This window comes from Staurois parvus, unplaced genomic scaffold, assembly GCF_062004578.1.
Source record: "Staurois parvus isolate SC_StPar_1 unplaced genomic scaffold, SC_StPar_1.0 ptg000221l, whole genome shotgun sequence".
Classification (NCBI taxonomy): Eukaryota; Metazoa; Chordata; class Amphibia; order Anura; family Ranidae; genus Staurois; species Staurois parvus.
The window spans coordinates 1,118,653-1,140,400 of record NW_028318017.1 but is presented as its reverse complement, the minus strand read 5'-3'; the positions used below and the strand labels follow the sequence as shown (position 1 = coordinate 1,140,400).

Sequence of the window (21,748 nt, the reverse complement as noted above, 5' to 3'; positions counted from 1 at the left end):
GGGTTCAGTAACGGGAGATCAAGCAATCAGGAGCAGGTAGAGAATAGTCAGGACGTAGCCAGGGGTCAGAGCAGGAGAAGGCAGCAGTATCAGGACAGGCTTGGGTCGGCAACAAGGTATCAGGAACACAGGAGTAATCAGGAACACAGGACAAGACCAGAAGGCGATTTGGAGATGCACAGGGCAGATTTAAATAGGCCGCCCTGTGCTCTCATTGGTGCGGCCGCGATCGCTAGTGCGCATGCGCGGCCGCCTCCGGAATCGCCTAGGATTCAGTGCTCGCTGGATTGGACGAGTCGGCGCTCTGAGCATGCGCGCACCGCTGAGGCGCCGGGATCCCTGACACTATCACATTTCCCCCTAAAGTTTATTGGAGAACGTATGTCCTCCTTCAATGATTTTATACCCACCCATGACCACCCAGAAGGCCCAACCCCCACCACCACTGCAGCCTCCTCTTCTTTCTTGATCACGACGGAACTCCTTATCTGTAGTAAACAAAGAAGTCCTGGTGCCTCCGAGACCTCACATTCGGACCATGAATGCCTGTGCTGCGATGCTTCCTCACCCCTCTGCCTTGGAAGGATGGAACTCCAACATCGATGGCGAGATCCTGGTATCTTTAGTCCTTGGAAACACTGTGCGATGTTTGCAAAGATTGGATCATACCGTGAAATGGCACTATTCAGCATGGTGAAACATAGTTGAGGAAGGTCTACCTTTCGCACCCTTGTCTCAAGAGATGACGTGGTGGTTTTTTTTCTTCAGGTGGTGGTAGGGCAGGCCTCCAGACAACCATACATGGATGCAAAAAAAAGCAGGAAAATGTTATTGGGGGAAATCAAGCGTGGAGCAGCTGTTTGGCCTTTAAGGTTGTTAACCGTTTCAATACCGGGCAATTTTACACCTTCCTGCCCAGGCCAGTTTTCAGGTTTCAGCGCTCTCACACTTTGAATGACAATTGCGCGGTCATACAACATTGTACCCAAACTAAAATTTTATCATTTTCGTCACACAACTAGAGCTTTCTTTTGGTGGTATTTAATCACCGCTGGGGTTTTTATTTTTTGCTAAATTAACAAAAAAAGACCAAACATTTTGAAAAAAAAACACGTTTTTCTTTGTTTCTGTTATAAAAGTTTACAAATAAATAATTGTTCTTCATAAATTTAGGCCGAGATGTATTCTGCTACATGTCTTTGGTGAAAATAACCCAAATTAGGATGTATTATTTAGTTTGTAGGAAAGTTATAGAGTTCACAAACTATGGTATAGATCTGAAAATTGATCAGTCCTGAAGTACTGACAGCCAATCTAATTTCTTGAGGTCCAAGAATGTCAGAACAGTACAGATATCCCCCAAATGACCCCTTTTTGCAGAGTAGACAGTCCGACGTACTTCATAAGAGGAATGGCGAGTTTTTTGAAGTTGTATTTTTTTTTGTCATACTTTTTCGGAAAATTAAAAAATTAAAAAAATTATTTTCACTATTTTTTTTTTACATACTGTCACCAGTGCAGTACAGCGTCATCATATAACTGGCATGGCGGTGAACAGGGACACTGACTGGTGACAGTATGAAAAAAATATATATATATATATTTTTTTTTATTATTTTTAATTTTTTATTACATTTGTTTTATTTTTTTTTAAGATTTTTTTTCATATTTTACTATGACCAAAGTAGTACAATGTTACCATAGTAACACCGTACTACTTTGGGGAAGTGATCAGTATTTTCTTCTTTTTTTTTTTTTACACAATTTGCTTATAGCAAAGAATTACTTTGCTATAAGCAAGCATTTACCAGAATGAAATCGATTCATTCAGCTTTTTTTTTTTTGTGCTTAGCTGTGATTTTGTCACAGCTAATCACATGACATGTGCATGTAACCTGCTGTGACCATTCACAGCTAGGCACTAGTATACAATGGATGGCATGAATGAAGCCATCCATTGTATACAACTGTCATGTGACCTGCTGTGATTGGTCACAGCAGGTCACATGGTACCAGCAACGGGGGCCGGTACTCAGATCTGTCATCGGCCGTGTCCGAGGTACACGGCTAGTGACAGATCGCGCCGCTGCGAGGCTCTGCATTAGCGCAAACTGCACATGTGCGGGAGGACGCCAAATGGCGTGCACCCGGAATGCCGATGCACTTTTGAAGCCGCCAAACAGCCATTGGCCGGGCGGCTAATGGTTAAGCATAGGGGTCTTAATGTGGGCAAGCAAAGTGAGATCCCCACAGGATGCAGAGTCTGAGCAACAGCCGGTATTTACCAGAGCCCCTGAAGGTGGGGATGGCCGATGCTGCATGCTATTGTCAGGTCTCAGTCCCTGGGTTCTTCCCACCCACTCGCAGAGCTCGGGGTGAAGCCATAGGCAGATTGAGGGATGTCTGCAGGAAGCAATTATAAGCCTGTGGATCCCCGTCGGACTCTTGAAGCTGAGTCGGCACGAATGCCACAGCCTTATAATTCACAGCTCATTTATCTAAAAAGTTATATGAAACAAGGAAAAAGAGAGGAAAGAGTAGTAAAAGCAAAAGCATAAACAAAATAAAAAAAGGTACAGATTTAATGTTCCTCCAACTACGACTTTTACTTTAGGATGGTGAAGAGCAATGAATCTGTATTCATACAAAAAAAATTAAAAATGAGAAAAGGTGAAAACAAAATAATAATATATACTGTATATATAGTCGCCTTGGAAAACTATTGGTAACTGCATTAAAACACAAAAACATTGCAAAAATTGCAGCAGTTACTTAACAATAGACAAGTCCATACTAGTAAGCAACAGTATATTTGCAGGTTAGGTACACAAAAATGGAGAGAGTAAAAAAAAATTGATTGAAAAACTTTTAGAATTTAGATAAACCTGACTGCATTTTATTGCTCCAATTTAGAGGCTTCTCCCTAAAACAAACCAAACCAAAAAAACAATAAAAAAGGGAAAAAAAGAAACAAAGAACATCAAGAGTTTTCTTTTCCTTTAACTTTATGTTGTTATAGGGTCCTCTCTTGAATGTGCAAAATTCTTTTGTGTTTGTCTGGGTTGGATCGGACACTTCAGAGAGCAGTTTCTGAGTTAATGGCCTCTCTGTTTCTCAAAAAGGAGATACCTCATTGAGGCACACATTCTTATAGCTTTGGTGTTAATTCTCCTGATACTGATGCACATTATTGTGACGATCGCGACGTCAGACCCCCGCCCTTCTCACCAAACTCTTGACCGAAGGACTAGCCAATCTAAAACTGTGATGTCACGTGCCTAACAATGCCACACCCAGCTGCACCATGCACAATGATTTTCCAGCTCACTGGACCCCAAATCGATGTACCAGTAGCCTGAGCGCAATTGTTACTGAGTCAGGTTAATTATGCAATTAACCCTTCACACTGCCACCACCTCCTTTTTGTACAGAGAAAGAGGAAACTCAGCAATATCAGCAATACACTAGGATGATTGGATAATCGTCTGTATACCACTGTCACTGCAGACAGGTTGGATAGAGGGTTAAACACACATAGTAGCGCTCTTCAGCAGCAGGAATTTGTAAGTTGCATTAACGAGCTTTAGAAACAGTTCAACACTTTCAGAAAGTAAGATGTATTACTAAAAGGGTCAAAAGGGTGCAATAAAAATATTTACAGAAAAAAGATGTAACCAATATATATAAATATACAGAGAACAACAGCACAGCAAAGACATAACAGAAAGAAGTTTAGGTAGATAAGTACTTGCTAAAAAGCCTTGGGTTAAGCAGCTTCAAGTCTTATGAGCTCCAGAACTGAACCCTGTCCTGCATCCTTCCCAGCTGCTAGCAAAGTTACCGAGTGTGCCGTGACGGATATGTAACATCCCTGACTGTGATGCTGGACCACGTGTCAGTAATGTGGACCTTGCTGCTGACCGCCTTGTCCAACAAGGCCAAAACATTACCTTCTACATGATGGTACAGAGCTGGAATGGCCTTCGGAACCTGTTGCCGTGATACAGCACATTCTGCAAATTTACAGAAGGGGGAAGAGTCCACCAGATGGAAAGGCAGCAGTTGTAATGCAGCAATTTGGCCAGGATAGAATGTGGATGGGTGGGACAGTCTATTTTTTCACGGTTCAGCAAATGGGGTAGTAAAATTTTCCTGCTGAAATCAACAGGTGGTGTCCTGCTGTCAGATGGGCCACCCACTGCTGTACCATCACTCCTCTCAGTGGAGGCTGTTGAGAAGACCTGACGTTTTACAGTAGAGATCCCAGATGAGGAGCAAGGAGAAGTCTGCACTTTTTTCGGATGTGGTTCTTTCAGGTACTGTTACCAGCGGGCTGCATGGCAGCTCATCATATGTCTTGTCAATCATGTGGTGCCCAAGTGGCTGGTGTTTTGGCCACGCTTGGTCTGCTTCAGTCAAAGACTGCAAACAGCAATGCTGCACATGTGTTGAAGAAAGCCCACACCAGAGAACTTTTGGAAGTCAGCCAGGAGTCAGCAGCGCCCCCCACCTATGGAGCTCTGTCGTGTGATGCCATTGGTTGCCTGCCCTAATGCCTGTCCCTGGAGGACATCCTGCCTTGTTGGAGTTCTGCCTCCTCCTCACTGTCCTCCTCTGTTCTCTCAGGCACCCAAGTATGGTCAGTGACCTCATCATCCCCTTCCTCCTCATCAATGGAGCCAACTTGGCAGTGTGCTGCGGCTGGGGGAACAGGACTGACAATTTCTTTTCCCTCACTGGCGCCCCCTCTCTCTAGGCTCACGTCACTCCTTTCCTCATCCTGGGACCCAACATCACAGCATTCAGATTGCTGCACATCCTCCAGCAGCATGGGACTGACACTATGATCAAATCATTCTGGTGACTCCTCCATGCATGATGGTGGGGCTACGGAAGGAGCAGCTGTGGTGGACAAGGAGCCGGAGGAACAGGACACTTTGGCAGCTGTGGTGGAAGGTAAAATAGTGTGATCCTGGGTGACAGAGGATGAGGATGACTGACTTATCCACTCCACCACCTCTTCTGCATGTTGTGGTTCAATAATACGGCCAGCACTTTGGCCAATCATGGCTCTTCCTGAGAACTCAGCTGTTATTGGCCAAAGCATTGCACCTGACCTGTGGTCAGGTGCAATGCTTTGGCCAATCACAAAGCATGTTTTACATTGTTTGGGCACGTAGGCAAACTTCCTGCATAATGGTGAAAACTGAAATGGCTAATGTACGAGTCAAACTTATGTTTGACTCGAACCGTTACCTCATCCCTACTCAAAATATTATTCTCTGTGGATCTACTGCTTCCACTTTACACCTACTTCATTGATCTTGTGGTGTTTGCCAGTAAATTAAGAATACTGAACAATGTGCAAATTCATATACAGCAAAGTGCTTTGTGCTCAAGATGCAGTTCCCTGCAGATCTACTGCTTCCTCTTTACACCAACTTCATGTAGCACTACCTCAGAAGGAGCCGAATGTTGCCCCTGGTTTCCCTTTGCTTTGCCCCACAGCAAGGCAAACACACACACTTCTGCCCGTTGTCTCCAATGACCAGTCTAGGGGATGTTTTGTGTTTGGAGTTTATTGTAGAACTGGGGATAGGGATGGGGAATGTAGTCGGATCCTCCAGAATCAGAACTCTTCACACTGAGGACATATAGCTGATCTCTTAGTAGAACACTTGTGAAGTCTCGGCTGACAGTAGATAGCAGACTTCTCAGTAACAAATAGCAGCAAGTAGTTGTAGGAGAGCGAAGTCCCATTAGCAGTAGCAATACTTGGACAAGCTCTGCAGAACACTAGGCAGGGCTCCCTTTCTCAGACCCAGGCTGACTATCAAGCACCAGAGGGGTAACAAGCACACAGAGCCCCCCAGATCTCTCAGAGTTTGCACTCACAGGTCCAAGGACAGAATGGTTGCCTCCTTCCAATCTTCCAAGCCACTCTCTCCAGTGATACCAGACAGAGCTTTGGCAGACAGCTCCCCTCAGTCAGCTTACTGTAGAATCAGGGTCACTCTCTCTAACTTCAGGCCCTCAGGTCACCCACCCGAGGCCACATAACAGCAAGTGCCAGGCGAGGCAGCCTGCCTCCAGCCTGACGGGTGCAATCCTCTCCGAGGAAAGACACTGAACCCATGTGCTCTCAGAGTATAAATACCACTCCCAGCATGCAATGGGGCCACCCTCCCCTGCAATTGGTCAGGACTGTATCCATATTCATGCTGGTCATTTGTCTAGCCAATTCCCATGTTCTGGAAGACTCTCATAGCTTCCTGAAGGCAGGCAGAACTCAGACAAACTCCAACAGAACCAGAGCAGCATGAGCAGACCTGACTAATCAATCACAGCTCTCTGTAAAGCAGAATACCCGACTGAATTTACCTGACAGCCTCTCTGGTGAGCAGAGAAACACAGCTATGCTTTACCTGACTCTACACATCCTAGACCTGACCAGGAGGGGGCGCTACATTCATGAAGTGGGTGTAAAGTGGAAGCAGTGGATCTGCAGGGAGCAGCATCTTGAGCACAAAGCACTTTATGTTGTGGATGGATTTGCACATGGTTCAGTTTCCTTCATTTATTGATAAACCCCATAAGACCAATGAAGTGGGTGTAAAGTGGAAGCAGTGGATGTGCAGAGAATAGGATTTGGAGCCCCGAGCTCTTTATCTCTGAATGTCTCCACATATTTGTAGTGTATTTGTGATGATTTCTGTGCACACACAATAGGACAGCGCTGTGACACATAATGCTCTTCTAGATGACAGGGAATCCTTCCCTTTGTTACAGCAGCAGTCCGCTAGAAGGTTTTTGTAGAATATATGATAAATCTTGCGAGCCAGACAAAAATTTCTAGTATTGGATCGCAAACCTCTAGCACATAACTACCAATGTGGCAAAACGCAAAATGAAAATATATTTAGTGTTGCGCTCTCAACCTTCAATCAATATATAATAATTTATATCTTTATAAAAAAAAAATTTTTGCGCAATTATTAAGAATGACGTGTATACATAAACATAAATTGTAATATACTTATACTCGGAGTTTTCTAAATCAACTCAGATAAACCATGTGCATAGAACAGTGATGAACAAACAAAAATAAATTAAATAAATAAAATATAAAAATATAGTATATATAATATATATAATATATATATAGAATTAATGTCCCAAAAAGTGACTTAGTGCTGAAAAAATCTTCAATTAATATCGGTGACACTTGTGAATCCTCCCTCAAGTGAAGATATGCGCTCACCTCATAGGAAGCCTGCAATTAGGCTATATAAGCTTGCGGTTCACCTCCTTTGGAACCTGCTTGTTAAGAACTCCTGTTATAAGATATCCATGGTATGCGACATATGCTATGGAATGAATCTCTTCTCCAGAGGGTGCTATACCTCTATATTTTCATCTCCATGCGGTTCTCCACATATAAAAAAGATCTCGACATGGTGCTTTATCGTTTAAAAGCTTGACTTTTATTTGCTTTAAGGTATGGCACTCACATGTGTGCGGATAGTGGTAGTACAGATACGATCCCAGACTGCCGCTGGCTGCCGGAGCTGTGTGCTCGTGATCCGGTGAACGGACTGACTCCCTCCGAGTGACGTTAACAGTCCCACCCCTACGCGTTACGCCACTGGTCACGTGGCTTCATCAGGGGGATTTGATTGGTCCGTCACTCGCAAGTTGCCGGCTTATAAAGCACGGCTCCGCCATTTTATTGACTATCTAATGGGGGCAGCCATTTTCCTGGAGATAAATAGGACGCTATCATCCATTGCTACATATGATTCCAGTAACACTGTAATCATCCCGGAGGGGTACATAGCATCACAGCCCCGCAGTCAGCACGGATATATCTAATCTTTTCCAACAAAATGAGTACATCACTATATGGAATATGCAAATATGATCAAAATACAAAACATATAAAATTACATTACAAATTACCAAAATGCAATAATTTAATCCATGGTACAAAACAATTAATTGTTAAAATAATTAAAATAAAAAATATATAAAATAAAAAATATATATAAAAATAAAATAAAATAAAAATAATGATTAAAAAATATATATATAAGTGTGCTTCTGATAACCTGTAATGACACTAAACTAAGCACTAATTGGAGACTAGTTTAATGAGGTGTATAAGGAATACAAGGTGGAAGATAATCAGAGCAGGATGACGCCCTAATCCTACTCCGATATACCTCCACCACACCCCATCAAACTACTAAATATTAATATAGGACTAAATATATAATATTGAATCTGGCGTATATTACACAATCTAAATGTCACTGATGAAACATGATAAATCAAAATTTTTGTTTAGTCCTCCTGGCGCTAAACTGCCCAACTCATAAATCCAAAATAATTCTTTTTTACTTATAACAAAGATAGTAACAAAGATAGAAACTTTTAAAGATCACTCTGATTTTGGTAAATATATGAGTGATTTAAATAGGAGTGTTAAAAATAAAGATCAAGAAAATAAAGGAAAAAAGAAATGGAAATATCAAAGAGTGGTACAAGATTACAACTCAAAACAGGTGTTTAAATGGCAAAGCAAAGATAATAATACAGGTACATCATCAGTAGATAATACACCCACTAAACCTATGGTAGGAGCTGGATCTCCAGTCAAAAAAACTATAGGATTTGTCACACCAAAAAACACAGCTCCAATTCATAACCATAAAAAAACCCCCGCATCTAAAAAAGAGATGGGACCATCTCAATATGCTAACAATTGGAGGCAATACGATCATTATCAATCCCAGATTAGGGAACCTCAGAGATTCCCTCATCCAGGATATAGACCCTATTACAATCCAGGATATATAGGAGGGGGATACAGGAGACCATATGGACACCCACCTAGATACACACAAGGATATAGACCCAACTATTATAAATCCCCAAATTACAAATCACAAGGTCACCCCCCACCATACAACCAAATGTACAATGTTCCAGTTCACAATAGTTACTCACCATTAGAACAACACCAACAGGACAACTCCATTCCCAACCCTTTTTTAGGATGGGATTACAATCCCACACACAATATAGAAAGATCAGAAAGAGGGGAAAAAGAGGAGGAAGAAAAAGGAAACAAGAAAAGGAGAAGAGACCCATAGGGGAAGGTATATATAATTTAAGCGGTATACCATTAAATAGTGATGAGATTAAAACATTGGATAGAGGTCTGAAGTTTGCACCAACTAATAAATTGAACAAGTTTGAAACTTATGTAAGCGTGCAAAAATTTATAAGAAAATTAAATTTAAAAAAATATTTCATACAGAATCCTATTGAGACCAATAATCAGAGTGTTGGGAATATACAACATAGTACGTTGAAAAATAAATCATTATTCAATCCCAAAAATCAAGACAACCTATATATAAATAATTTTAAGAAAATGGTGATAGAAGATATAGAAGAACTAAAGATCAAAACATTTAAAGGAGAATTTGATATAAATAGAGGAATAAAATCTCTGCAAGACAGAAACAACATAGTGGTGAGACCAGCAGACAAGGGGGGGGGGGGGAATAGTGTTATTATCGAAAGATTCTTATGAAATGTCCATGAGTAAAATGTTAGGTGACACTGATACTTATTGTAAATTAACTAACAACCCCACTAAGATATATAAAACAGAATTAAGTAAATTAGTACTATATGGAAAACAAAGAAATATTTTGGATGATAAGGAAGCAAATTATTTGGTGCCCTCAGTTAGCAAGATACCAGTTCTGTACTCAATACCAAAAATACATAAAAGTTTAGAGGATCCCCCCATGAGACCCATAGTTAATGGTATAGATGGGCTACTATCTAGGATTGGACAGTATATAGATCAATTTCTTCAACCCCTAGTAGAGAAGACAAAAGCGTATATAAAAGACACTACACATGTGATTAATATTGTTCAAACAGTGGAAAAGAAGAATAATCTAATTCTAAGTACAGCAGACGTCTCTTCATTGTATACTATAATTGACCATGCCGGAGCAATAGAGGCAGCAACTTGGGCTTTGAACAAATATTCTACTCTCTCTAAGAAACAAATCAAATTTCTGATTAAATGCATCAGATTTTGTCTCAGCCATAACTATTTTTGGTATAAGGGAGAATACTACTTGCAGATAAGGGGAGTTGCCATGGGCGCCCGTTTTGCACCCAGTATTGCCAATCTGTATATGGCAAAATGGGAGGATGAAGTAGTATTCTCCAATATAAATAGCAATATAGTTGTATATGGCAGATTCATTGATGATATCCTAATATTGTGGAAAGGTGATACACTATCATTGATGGATTATTACCAAAATCTAAATTTGAACATCAAAAATATTGTATTGAGTTGGAACATCAATGAGAAGGAAATACATTTTCTAGATCTCACTTTAGTGAACACATATGAAGGGATAATAACAAAAAATCATTTAAAAAAAACTGATCGCAATTCATATATCCCGGTCAACAGCTGCCACTATAGACCATGGATCAAAAATGTACCAAGGGGACAATTTTACAGGTTACGACGCAATTGCACTAATATTGAAGATTACAGAGAACAAAGTCAAATACTGGTTCAAAGATTTGTAGACAAGGGTTATAAGAAAGAAACGATATTGGATGAAAGAGGTAAAATAGAACTTATAGACAGAACAACACTGTTAGAGGGGAAGAAGAAACCAAAGGTTAGAGAACAAGAATTATCTATAGTATTACCATATAGTAGACAATATAGAGATGTCCAGAAAATTATAAATAAACATTGGAATATTCTTCAACTTGATAAAACCTTGAAGAATATTGTTAAAGAACAACCCAGGTTTATTTATAAAAGAGCACCTAATATCCGTGACCGAGTAGTCAAAAATGTGTTAGAACCCCCCCAAACTCTGAAAAATACTTTAAGTTTCTTTAGTGGAACTGGGTTTTATAAATGTGGTCGGTGCTACAGTTGTAGAAAAACACATTCGAATCCAAGACATAGAGGGGTTTATTTACTAAAGCTGGAGAGTCCAAAATCAGACTCCCTTCTGCATAGAAACCAATCAGCTTCTAACCTCAGCTTGTTCAATGAAGCTTTGGCAATGAAACCTGGAAGCTGATTGGTTTCTATGCAGAAGGGCGTCTGATTTTGGACTCTCCAGCTTTAGTAAATAAACCCCAGAGAGTCATTTACAAATCCAAGGAACGGTAAACAATATAAAATAGATCAATTCATTTCTTGTGACAGTACAGGTGTAGTGTATGCCTTAAAATGTCCCTGCAATTATCTATATATAGGTCGTACAAAGAGAAGTCTGAAAGAACGCATGCAAGAACACGTACACAATATAGATATTGGATTTAAATACCATCATCTATCAGTACATTTCAAAACACACCATAATCAAGATATAGACAAAATAGAATTTTGGGGTATCACTAAACACTATTCACACTGGAGGGGGGATAATTTAGTACGTGAAATAAGTAAAAAAGAATCATTTTGGATTTATGAGTTGGGCAGTTTAGCGCCAGGAGGACTAAACAAAAATTTTGATTTATCATGTTTCATCAGTGACATTTAGATTGTGCAATATACGCCAGATTCAATATTATATATTTAGTCCTATATTAATATTTAGTAGTTTGATGGGGTGTGGTGGAGGTATATCGGAGTAGGATTAGGGCGTCATCCTGCTCTGATTATCTTCCACCTTGTATTCCTTATACACCTCATTAAACTAGTCTCCAATTAGTGCTTAGTTTAGTGTCATTACAGGTTATCAGAAGCACACTTATATATATATTTTTTAATCATTATTTTTATTTTATTTTATTTTTATATATATTTTTTATTTTATATATTTTTTATTTTAATTATTTTAACAATTAATTGTTTTGTACCATGGATTAAATTATTGCATTTTGGTAATTTGTAATGTAATTTTATATGTTTTGTATTTTGATCATATTTGCATATTCCATATAGTGATGTACTCATTTTGTTGGAAAAGATTAGATATATCCGTGCTGACTGCGGGGCTGTGATGCTATGTACCCCTCCGGGATGATTACAGTGTTACTGGAATCATATGTAGCAATGGATGATAGCGTCCTATTTATCTCCAGGAAAATGGCTGCCCCCATTAGATAGTCAATAAAATGGCGGAGCCGTGCTTTATAAGCCGGCAACTTGCGAGTGACGGACCAATCAAATCCCCCTGATGAAGCCACGTGACCAGTGGCGTAACGCGTAGGGGTGGGACTGTTAACGTCACTCGGAGGGAGTCAGTCCGTTCACCGGATCACGAGCACACAGCTCCGGCAGCCAGCGGCAGTCTGGGATCGTATCTGTACTACCACTATCCGCACACATGTGAGTGCCATACCTTAAAGCAAATAAAAGTCAAGCTTTTAAACGATAAAGCACCATGTCGAGATCTTTTTTATATGTGGAGAACCGCATGGAGATGAAAATATAGAGGTATAGCACCCTCTGGAGAAGAGATTCATTCCATAGCATATGTCGCATACCATGGATATCTTATAACAGGAGTTCTTAACAAGCAGGTTCCAAAGGAGGTGAACCGCAAGCTTATATAGCCTAATTGCAGGCTTCCTATGAGGTGAGCGCATATCTTCACTTGAGGGAGGATTCACAAGTGTCACCGATATTAATTGAAGATTTTTTCAGCACTAAGTCACTTTTTGGGACATTAATTCTATATATATATTATATATATTATATATACTATATTTTTATATTTTATTTATTTAATTTATTTTTGTTTGTTCATCACTGTTCTATGCACATGGTTTATCTGAGTTGATTTAGAAAACTCCGAGTATAAGTATATTACAATTTATGTTTATGTATACACGTCATTCTTAATAATTGCGCAAAAATTTTTTTTTTATAAAGATATAAATTATTATATATTGATTGAAGGTTGAGAGCGCAACACTAAATATATTTTCATAGAAGGTTTTTGTAGGTTTGGAGTTGTTACACATAGCGCGGGTTTTATCAATTTATAGTGATGACATCATTGCCCAAATCTGGGGGTCACCAACCATTTCCACCCTTTACTCCCCGCTGGGGGGCTTTGTATCCATATACCAGATGTTCTACAGGACTAAATCTGCAATCAATGTTACTGCAAAATCAAAGGGGCCAAAATACCTCCCCCGAGCAGTCATATTTTTCTGTCCCCCTTGGTGGGAGTGGAGGTGACCCCTCTATAAGGATCTACAGTCCATACACACCCAGCACAAGGCCGGGGTCACACTACCAGACGCTTCTCGGGGCTGCAGTTCCTCTGAGCTCCACAAGGTGGAGATCTCACTTCTACCCAGACAGGAAGTCTCTATGGAAGACAGACAGGAAGTGATGTCAGGTACACACAGGAAGTTCCAGGGGAGAGGTGAATCAGGAGGAAGCAGAGAGGAGACATTGTTGGATTTGGTAGTAGAGGAGGTAATAAGTAGATGAACCCCTTCAGGGGGAGGAGTTGATGATAATATATTTGCCCCCAAAGCTGGCCTACATGGTTCAGTTTTATCGTTCAGCCAGCGGGATGACCATAAAAACTGAAGTGATTCCCCCATCCACACATTGGAGGTGGATGGGGGAATCCTCCCCGCTGCAATCTTGTATTCTGACAATGGGGGGACTCCTCCGCTCTCAGAATACACAGATCAGCACTGAAGCTATTGGCTGCAGCCGCTGGGGGAGTGGCTTTTATCCGGCAGTGGCCACACATGGATGGAAATGTGAGCGATCCCTGCTGAACCAGCTGAATTTCCATGGATCTATGGTCACCTTCAGTGACTTCCTCCCCTCCCCCTCATCTCCTTCATGATGGAAGTCATGCTGAGATCATCTCCCATTGGCTGAGCAATATTCTCATTTGTCTCTCAGCTCCTTCTTGCTATTCCTCGTCCTGCCTGTTGTTTCCTTGGATTGATTTTCTGTGTAGTGACCCCGGCTTGGTCTCTTGGATGCGCTATATATTTCATTCTGAAGTGAGAGTTTAATAAAATGGAGACCTGAATGGAGAGGTGAGGAGGATTCTGGGAATATCATTTGATGTGACTATTTGTGTTCAGATGTAGAGTTTTCCTCCTGTGAAGTCTGGAGATCATATGACATCACATTGCCTCCACCTCCCTCCCTGATAGAAGAGAGAAAGAAGAAGAAGATTCTAGAAGTCACCAGAGAGATCACTGAGCTGCTGACAGGAGAGGTGAGCGGTGCCGGGAATTCTGGGACATTCTCCAGTAACAGACAAGGGATGTGTCTGGATGGTGACTGTATCATTGTGTGTGTCAGGTTCCTATAAGGTGTCAGGGTGTCACTGTCTATTTCTCCATGGAGGAGTGGGAGTATTTAGAAGGACACAAGGATCTCTACAAGGACGTCATGATGGACAATCAGCCGCCCCTCACATCACCGGGTAAGAGGAGACTTTATTGTAAAGGAGAGAGCAGTACGGAGGATCCACCTAGATCCCCCATCATCTGATAAACACATAGAAACAATGGATTCAGTCAGTGTGTGTGTTTCCTACAGATGGATCCAGTCATGGGAACCCACCAGAGAGATGTCCCCGTCCTCTGTATTCCCGGGATTCCACACAGGAAGGTCACACCATCCCTCACCATCATCAGGTAGATGAGGAACAATCACTGATAGTATCATTAGGATCTGTACATTATCTGCATTGTTACCATTGATGGCATTTTTATTATATATTCAGAGTGGAAACCTGAGAGATCCTAAAATTGAGGTTAAAGAAGAGATAAAAGAGGAGGAGGATGAGGATGGGGGGATGGAGGAGTCAGAGCTTCTAAAAAAACACAAAGATCTGTACCAGGACACCATGGTGGAGTCATCCAGCTACAGGAATCCACCAGAGAGATGTCCCCGTCCTCTGTATTCCCAGGATTCAACACAGGAAGGTCACACCATCCCTCACCATCATCAGGTAGATGATGACAATTATTGGTAGTTGTGATTTATACACAGCATGTTTGTTACAATGAATGTTTTATTATATCTTTCAGAGTGGAATCCTCGGGGATGATAATATTGATGTTAAAGAAGAGTATAAAGAGGAGGATGAGGAGTATGGAGTGATGGAGGAGTTTTCAGAAGGACACAAGAATATGATGGAGCCACCTAATACCAGGAACCCACCAGAGAGATGTCCCCGTCCTCTGTATTCCCGGGATTCCACACAGGAAGGTCACACCATCCCTCAGTATTACAAGGTTGGTGGGATGGAGCATCTAGAACATGGACTTGTAGAGACAATGTGTGGATGTTTATGTGAGCTTAAAAATTACAGATGATATTTTCTCTCATTTCCTTGATTTAGAGTGGAGATCCAATCGATATAGAATTTGAGGTGAAAGCAGAAGAAGAAGAGGCGTATGTGAGGGATGATCAGCAGTCTATGGAGGAGGATGGAATAACGGGGACATTTATAGAGGAGGACACTCCTACAGAGATCAGCACAGGTGGGTCATGAACACTAAATCCATTCCTCCACCCATACTGCTCACTGATTGGTCCAGAGTAGGGCGGGGACTGGGTGATATCAGCCTGTAATCCCCTGGTCACTTTCCTGAGCTGTGTTCCCCGTCCTGTATTCCTGGATTTCTCTCAGATAATCTTCCTTCTCTGTGCTGCAGACACAATTTATGTATCTAGACTGGATTTATGGAGGTTCTGGGGTTCAGCTGGCAGCAAAATGTTGATGTCACCATAGACGTTGCTTGACTTGGAACTTGGCATTTGAGTCTTGGACCTTCTTTCCCATGCCCTGGTCTAGCAAGATCTCTGACAGAACAATTCTTGCACGGTTACTTGTTCTGACTAAATCTACAAACATTGGTGAAAGAATGGGTCGCTCTCAGGAGCTCAGTGACTCCAAGCGTGGTCCCGTGATAGGTGGCCACCTGTGCAAGAAGTCCATCCATGAAATTTTCTGGCTACTAAATATTCCACACTCAACTGTTAGTGGAATTATAACAAAGTGGAAGCAACCGAGAACAGCAACTCAGCCACCAAGTGGTAGGCCACGTCACATGACAGAGCGGGGTCAGCGCATGCTGAAGCGCACAGTGCGCAGAAGTCGCCAACTGTCTGCAGAGTCAATAGCTAAAGACCTCCAAACTTGGTGTGGCCTTCAGATGAGCACAACAGTGCGTAGAAAGCTTCATGGAATGGGTTTCCATGGCCGAGCAGCTGCATCCAAGCCTTCCATCACCAAGTGCAATGCAAAGCGTCAGATGCCATGGTGTAAAGCACGCTGCCACTGGACTCTCGAGCAGTGGAGATGAGTTCTCTGGAGTGACCAATCATGCTTCTCTGTCTGGCAATCCAATGGACGTGTCTGGGTTTGGCGGTTGCCAGGAGAACGGTACTTGCCTGACTGCATTGTGCCAAGTGTAAAGTTTGGTGGAGGGGGGATTATGGTGTGGGGTTGTTTTTCAGGGGTTGGTCTTGTCTCCCTAGTTCCAATGATGGCAACTCTTAAGGTGACATTTTGGACAATTTCATGCTCCCAACTTTGTGGGAAGAGTTTGGGGATGGCCCCTTCCGGTTCCAACATGACTGCGCACCAGTGTACAAAGCAAGGTCCATAAAGATGTGAAGGAACTTGACTGGCCTGCACAGAGTCCTGACCTCAACCCCATAGAACACCTTTGGGATGAATTAGAGAGGAGACTGCGAGCCAGGCCTCCTCCCCCGACATCAGTTCCTGGCCTCACAAATGTGCTTCTGGAAGAATGGTCCAACCTTCCCATAGACACCCTCCTAAACCTTGTGGACGGCCTTCCCAGAAGAGTGGAAGCTGTTATTCCTGCAAAGGGCGGGGCCAACTCAATATTGAACCCCACGGACTAAGACTGGGAGGCCATTAAAGGTCATGTGTGTGAGAAGGCAGGCGGCCCAATACTTGAGGCAATGTAGTGTATATACTGTGTATATATATATATATATATATGAGTACTGACCATTACATAATTTTTATTGCATATTACTTACTCCTGACCCCTGGACCTGTTCTACATTACATATTCTGATACTATATTGTCCTAACTTTTGAATCCTATATAATAAGTTGTATAGTACATACTGTAGGTCTTACTTATTTTGCACTTATTTCCTACCAGCTGGACATTTTATATCGGATGATGTGATTGGAGCACAGACTTTTACATGGTGATAATAATGTGATAACATCCTCCAACTTTGGACCCTTAAACAGAAAGTGATAATGAGGGAGGAGTCAATACCCCAATGATGGTGGTCTTCAGGATCGGTCCAGTCTTCATCTTGGTTGTTCTCCCCCCATCCTCACTCTCTGACCTCTGGTGGGGCTCAGCCCTGCTGTTCTTCATGACTAAATCATGAACTAAATAAGGAAGTGCAGTACTTCTTGTGTTGGGAAGATGGCGATGAGTGATAGAGGGGGTGGGGACCCTCGTCCTATAATCCCCTCATCACTGTCCCTCCTATAAAAGACAGTTCTGGTTGTTTCCTCACTCTCTGACTAAGGTCCATGAATAAAAAAATGACCTGGTAGGAGATCAGAGGAGCCATTTCCTAGTTCCCTTGAGGGTGGAATTGTAAAGCTCCTCAGAGACCAAGCTGCCTGATGTGGGCGGAGTCCTGGTTTGGGGGAACCAATCAGCTCCTGTCTAGTAATCCTCTTTGTCTTTGTCTTTTAGTCCATGGCCGGGAGATGAGGAAAACCTCCGAGGATTGTCTCACTTTGTCTCCAGACTGGAAAGTAGAAGATGAGGACAGGAGTCCAGGAGAAAACCCAGCTCCCTCCAATGTCCATCTGGCACCACCCAGTATAGATGGACCATCGGATTCCTTGTATCCTGAGGAACCTCAGACTGTGCGGGACCGGGCTGGCCTTCCAACAGAGATGAACTTCTCCTGTCCTGAGTGCGGGAAGGGTTTCCGTTATAAATCACGTCTTAATGTGCATAAAAGATCTCACACAGGGGAGAAGCCGTTTTCCTGTTCTGAGTGCGGGAAATGTTTTTCACAAAAATCCCACCTACAGATACATCATACAACACAGCACACGGCGGAGAAGCCATATTCCTGTCCTGAGTGTGAGAAATATTTTTTTCAAAAATCACATCTTGTCACACATCTAAGGCTTCACACTGGGGAAAAACCGTACTGCTGTACTGAGTGTGGGGAATGTTTTTCAGACAAGACCGTTTATCACAGACATCAGAGATTGCACACGGGGGAGAGGCCATATTCCTGTCCTGAGTGTGGGAAATGTTTTGCAGAAAAATCAAAGCTTGTCAGACATCAGAGGTCTCATGCAGGTGAAAAGCCGTATTCCTGTCCTGAGTGTGCGACATCGTTTTCAGAGAAGTCCAGTCTTTACAGACATCAGAGATCACACACAGGGGAGAAGCCACTTTCCTGTCCTGAGTGCGGAAAATGTTTTTCAAGGAAGTCCCATCTTTACACACATCAGCAATTGCACACGGGTGAGAAGCCATATTCCTGCCCTGAGTGTGGGAAATGTTTTTCAAGGAAGTCTAGCCTTTACAGACATCAGAGATCTCACACAGGGGAGAAGCCATATTCCTGTCATGAGTGTGGGAAATGTTTTTCAGTGAAGTCCAATATTTACAAACATCAGAGATCTCACACAGGGGAGAGGCCATATTCCTGTCCTGAGTGTGGAAAATGCTTTTCGCAGAAGTACCATCTTGACAGACATCAGAGATTTCACAAAGGGGAGAAACCACTTTCCTGTCCTGAGTGAGGGAAATGTTCTTCACTGAAGTCCTGTCTTCCTGTACATCAGGGATCCCACACAACCCTGGAGGTGTATTAGTGCCTTGAGTGTGGGAAATGTCTTCTAGATGAATGTTGCTGGACATCCCAGCTTTCATGTGAGGAAGAAGCACACCCTGATATACACCTCAGATATACTCCATGGCTGATCTTCATCATGGAAGAAACAGTTCATAAGGAGATCAGAGGTCCCCAAAGACATGGATGAAGTGTGGGACCGGGTCAGCCATTGATAAGAGAAGAATAAAAATAGAGTCAATGTTCTAGCAGAAGCTCTCACAAACACTTGGAGGTGTGGAAGTGTGAGGTCCTGCCACTGTGAAAATGACACAGGTTCCTCCTGGCTGCTGTTTGAGAAGCTCCAACATGTATTTTGTGAGCAGAGAAAACTGTGTTCTAGATTTTCAATGGATTTGGTAGTTCCGGGTCAGGACCTGGAGCTTGAAGGTTCCAGAGATTCTTGGCGGGGACAAGACCTTCAGTCCCATGTCCAGGCTTTGCTAGATGCCTGCAGCCTGTGTGAGTACATAGGTGGGCAGGATCGTTATAGGCCAGGTCTTCTGACATTTGGAGACAGGACCCTGTCAGGAGAGCTGGGGGTTCGTGCTGGAGACTGCATCCTTTGTGAGGTGGGATTCCTTGCCCAAGGACTGGGAAAGTCGGGACAGCGTCTGGGGGACCTGAAGTAGCTTGTGAGTCCAGGGGGTGGAGGGAGTCCAGAAGTCAATGGAGAAATGATCAAGCTTGAGGGGGGCTGGGGAACCCTATTTAGGGGCCAGGAGTGGACCTGTGTAGTGAGGTGCTGTAACCAAGGCTGAGTAATCCTGAAGAAGTCCTAGTCTGGGGGACCAGTGTAAAGATCAGTGGTGCTGCTGAAGTGTAGCCAGGTGAGCTAGCATTTTCAGTTATCTGATGTATTGACAAAGCTGGAAAATCCCCTGCGTGGGAAACCTTATGGTGTAAAGACTTTCATTTTCCTTCTTAATAAAAGTGGGCTGCCGTGCCGATAAACCGCAAGTCTTGACTGACGTGGACTCACTTACAAACATCTACCACAGGAGCTAACAAACCCCCATATCACAGAGGGATTTCAGGAAAATACTGCATTGAGGCCACTAGATGGAGCTGACCATCATAGGAAATCATTGTGTAAAATAAATGATGGCCAGACTGTATCTGGGCGGGGCAAATGCTCCTCACATTTGTCCAACTTTCACTTGCAGTAAGTTTTTATTATTAAAGTTTTGTAGGATACATTGTGCAACTCGTACAAATGTTCAGAAGTAACCAACCCATGAAAACAATTCCAGCGTGCATCCGTAAATCATACAAGAGAATACAAGTGATGGATATAAAGATCAATGAGCGCGGCGTGTTACAAGATCGGGTTTACAGTAACGATACACATTGTAAGAATGACAACAAGAGGATAATTAGGGAAGAAGAAGAGAATAAAATGAGGGGGAGGGGAAATCTTGAGTTAGCCATAATTTGGGAGACACTCTTGGACTGGGTGTGAGAGTCGGGTCCTGCACAGAGGATAGGCAAGATACCCAGTAACCAAGGCCTCCCAGGTCAGGGGGCCGAGAGAAAAGGAAGAGGGAAGGAAATAGAATAAGGTTCTAAGACAAAAAGGAGAACAGAGGAAGGACATCGGGGACCCCCTTACCAGAAACCTGGGGCCTCAATGCCGGTGTCCAGGGACATGGAGGGGCGAATGTAATGTATCCACGGGGCCCAGATTTCTAAGAATTGCTTATAAGGCATCTTCCTTGGATGACATCTATGTGAAGATAGACTTCCATGAGAGGGGCCAAGCTCTTGTTTCCAAGCTTTGGTTTGCTGCTAGTAGAACATTTATAGCCAACATAAATTGGGAACTTGTGAGGCCTCGGGGGGCTTCAAATGCCATAAGATGTACCAAGGGTTCCTGGGAAAGTGTTAGGCTAGTAATGTTTGTAACTGTTTTAGGACCTTTGTCCAAGAAACAAGCAGCTGCTCCTGTGGCAGTCCCTGTGTCACGGGAGGCCCAGAGAATATCCAGGAAGGACTTTAAGCCCTACCAAGAGCACACCGGAGATGTGGATGGGTTATTCCAGGACTTTGAATACCAGTGTGAACTATTGGAGGTCCCACCCACAGACTGGACTCGCCATGTGGTAGGGCTGCTTGATGGAGGGGCTACTGAGGCCTGCCGAATGATGGACCCCCTCCAGAGGTGGAACTATGAGGAGATAAAAAGGGCCATACTGGACTACTATGCGGTCTCATCGGAGTCATATCAGGCCCAGTTCCGGACTACACCCCGCCTCCCAGAGGCCTCCTTCAAAATGTTTGCGCACAAGTTGTCAGTAGCCTGCCACCGGTGGCAGGAAGGAGAGAAAGCAACCTCCCCTGAGCAGATCATCCAGGCCATCCTGAAGGAACTATTCCTTTTCAAGTGCCCCCCCTCAGCTCCGACAGTGGGTGTGTGAACAGAAACTTGCCACCCTGGAAGAAGCTGCAGCCTTAGCGGATGAGGCGCTCCTCATTAACCTACAATGGAAGAAGCCTGCTGCCGAGACACCCCAAGCGGCCAGGATGCCCAATCCTACGCCAGTGCTCTACACGCCTCCCCATCGCCGGATGCCCCCACAAACAGTGCCAGCGCTACAGCACCTCCCACCCCGTTCAGCCACCTTGCAACAGTGCCCCAGACCGACCTTAGATAGGCGGTGTTTTGGCTGTGGACAGATTGGTCACTACAAGGCCAGCTGCCCCGCCAAGAAAAAGACTCTTGGGCCTAGCTTGCCCCGGCCAGTAAATTCTGTGGATCTGTACCAAGCTCCTGAGAACTTTCAAACACCCCCTTCAGACTGGGATCTCACTCCCGCAGAC

The 21,748-nt window shown here is 43.1% G+C and overlaps 1 protein-coding gene across 1 annotated transcript in view; it reads left to right on the top strand.

Moving 5' to 3' along the window:
* LOC149460729 (uncharacterized) overlaps positions 1-19,888 on the top strand; it is a 106,581-nt gene extending 86,693 nt beyond the window's left edge. The window contains 1 exon segment of the mRNA XM_089679224.1: positions 17,703-19,888. Coding sequence (XP_089535350.1) covers positions 17,703-18,911 — 1,209 coding nt within the window. The 3' untranslated portion in view covers positions 18,912-19,888.
* The last annotated feature ends 1,860 nt before the right edge of the window (positions 19,889-21,748 follow it).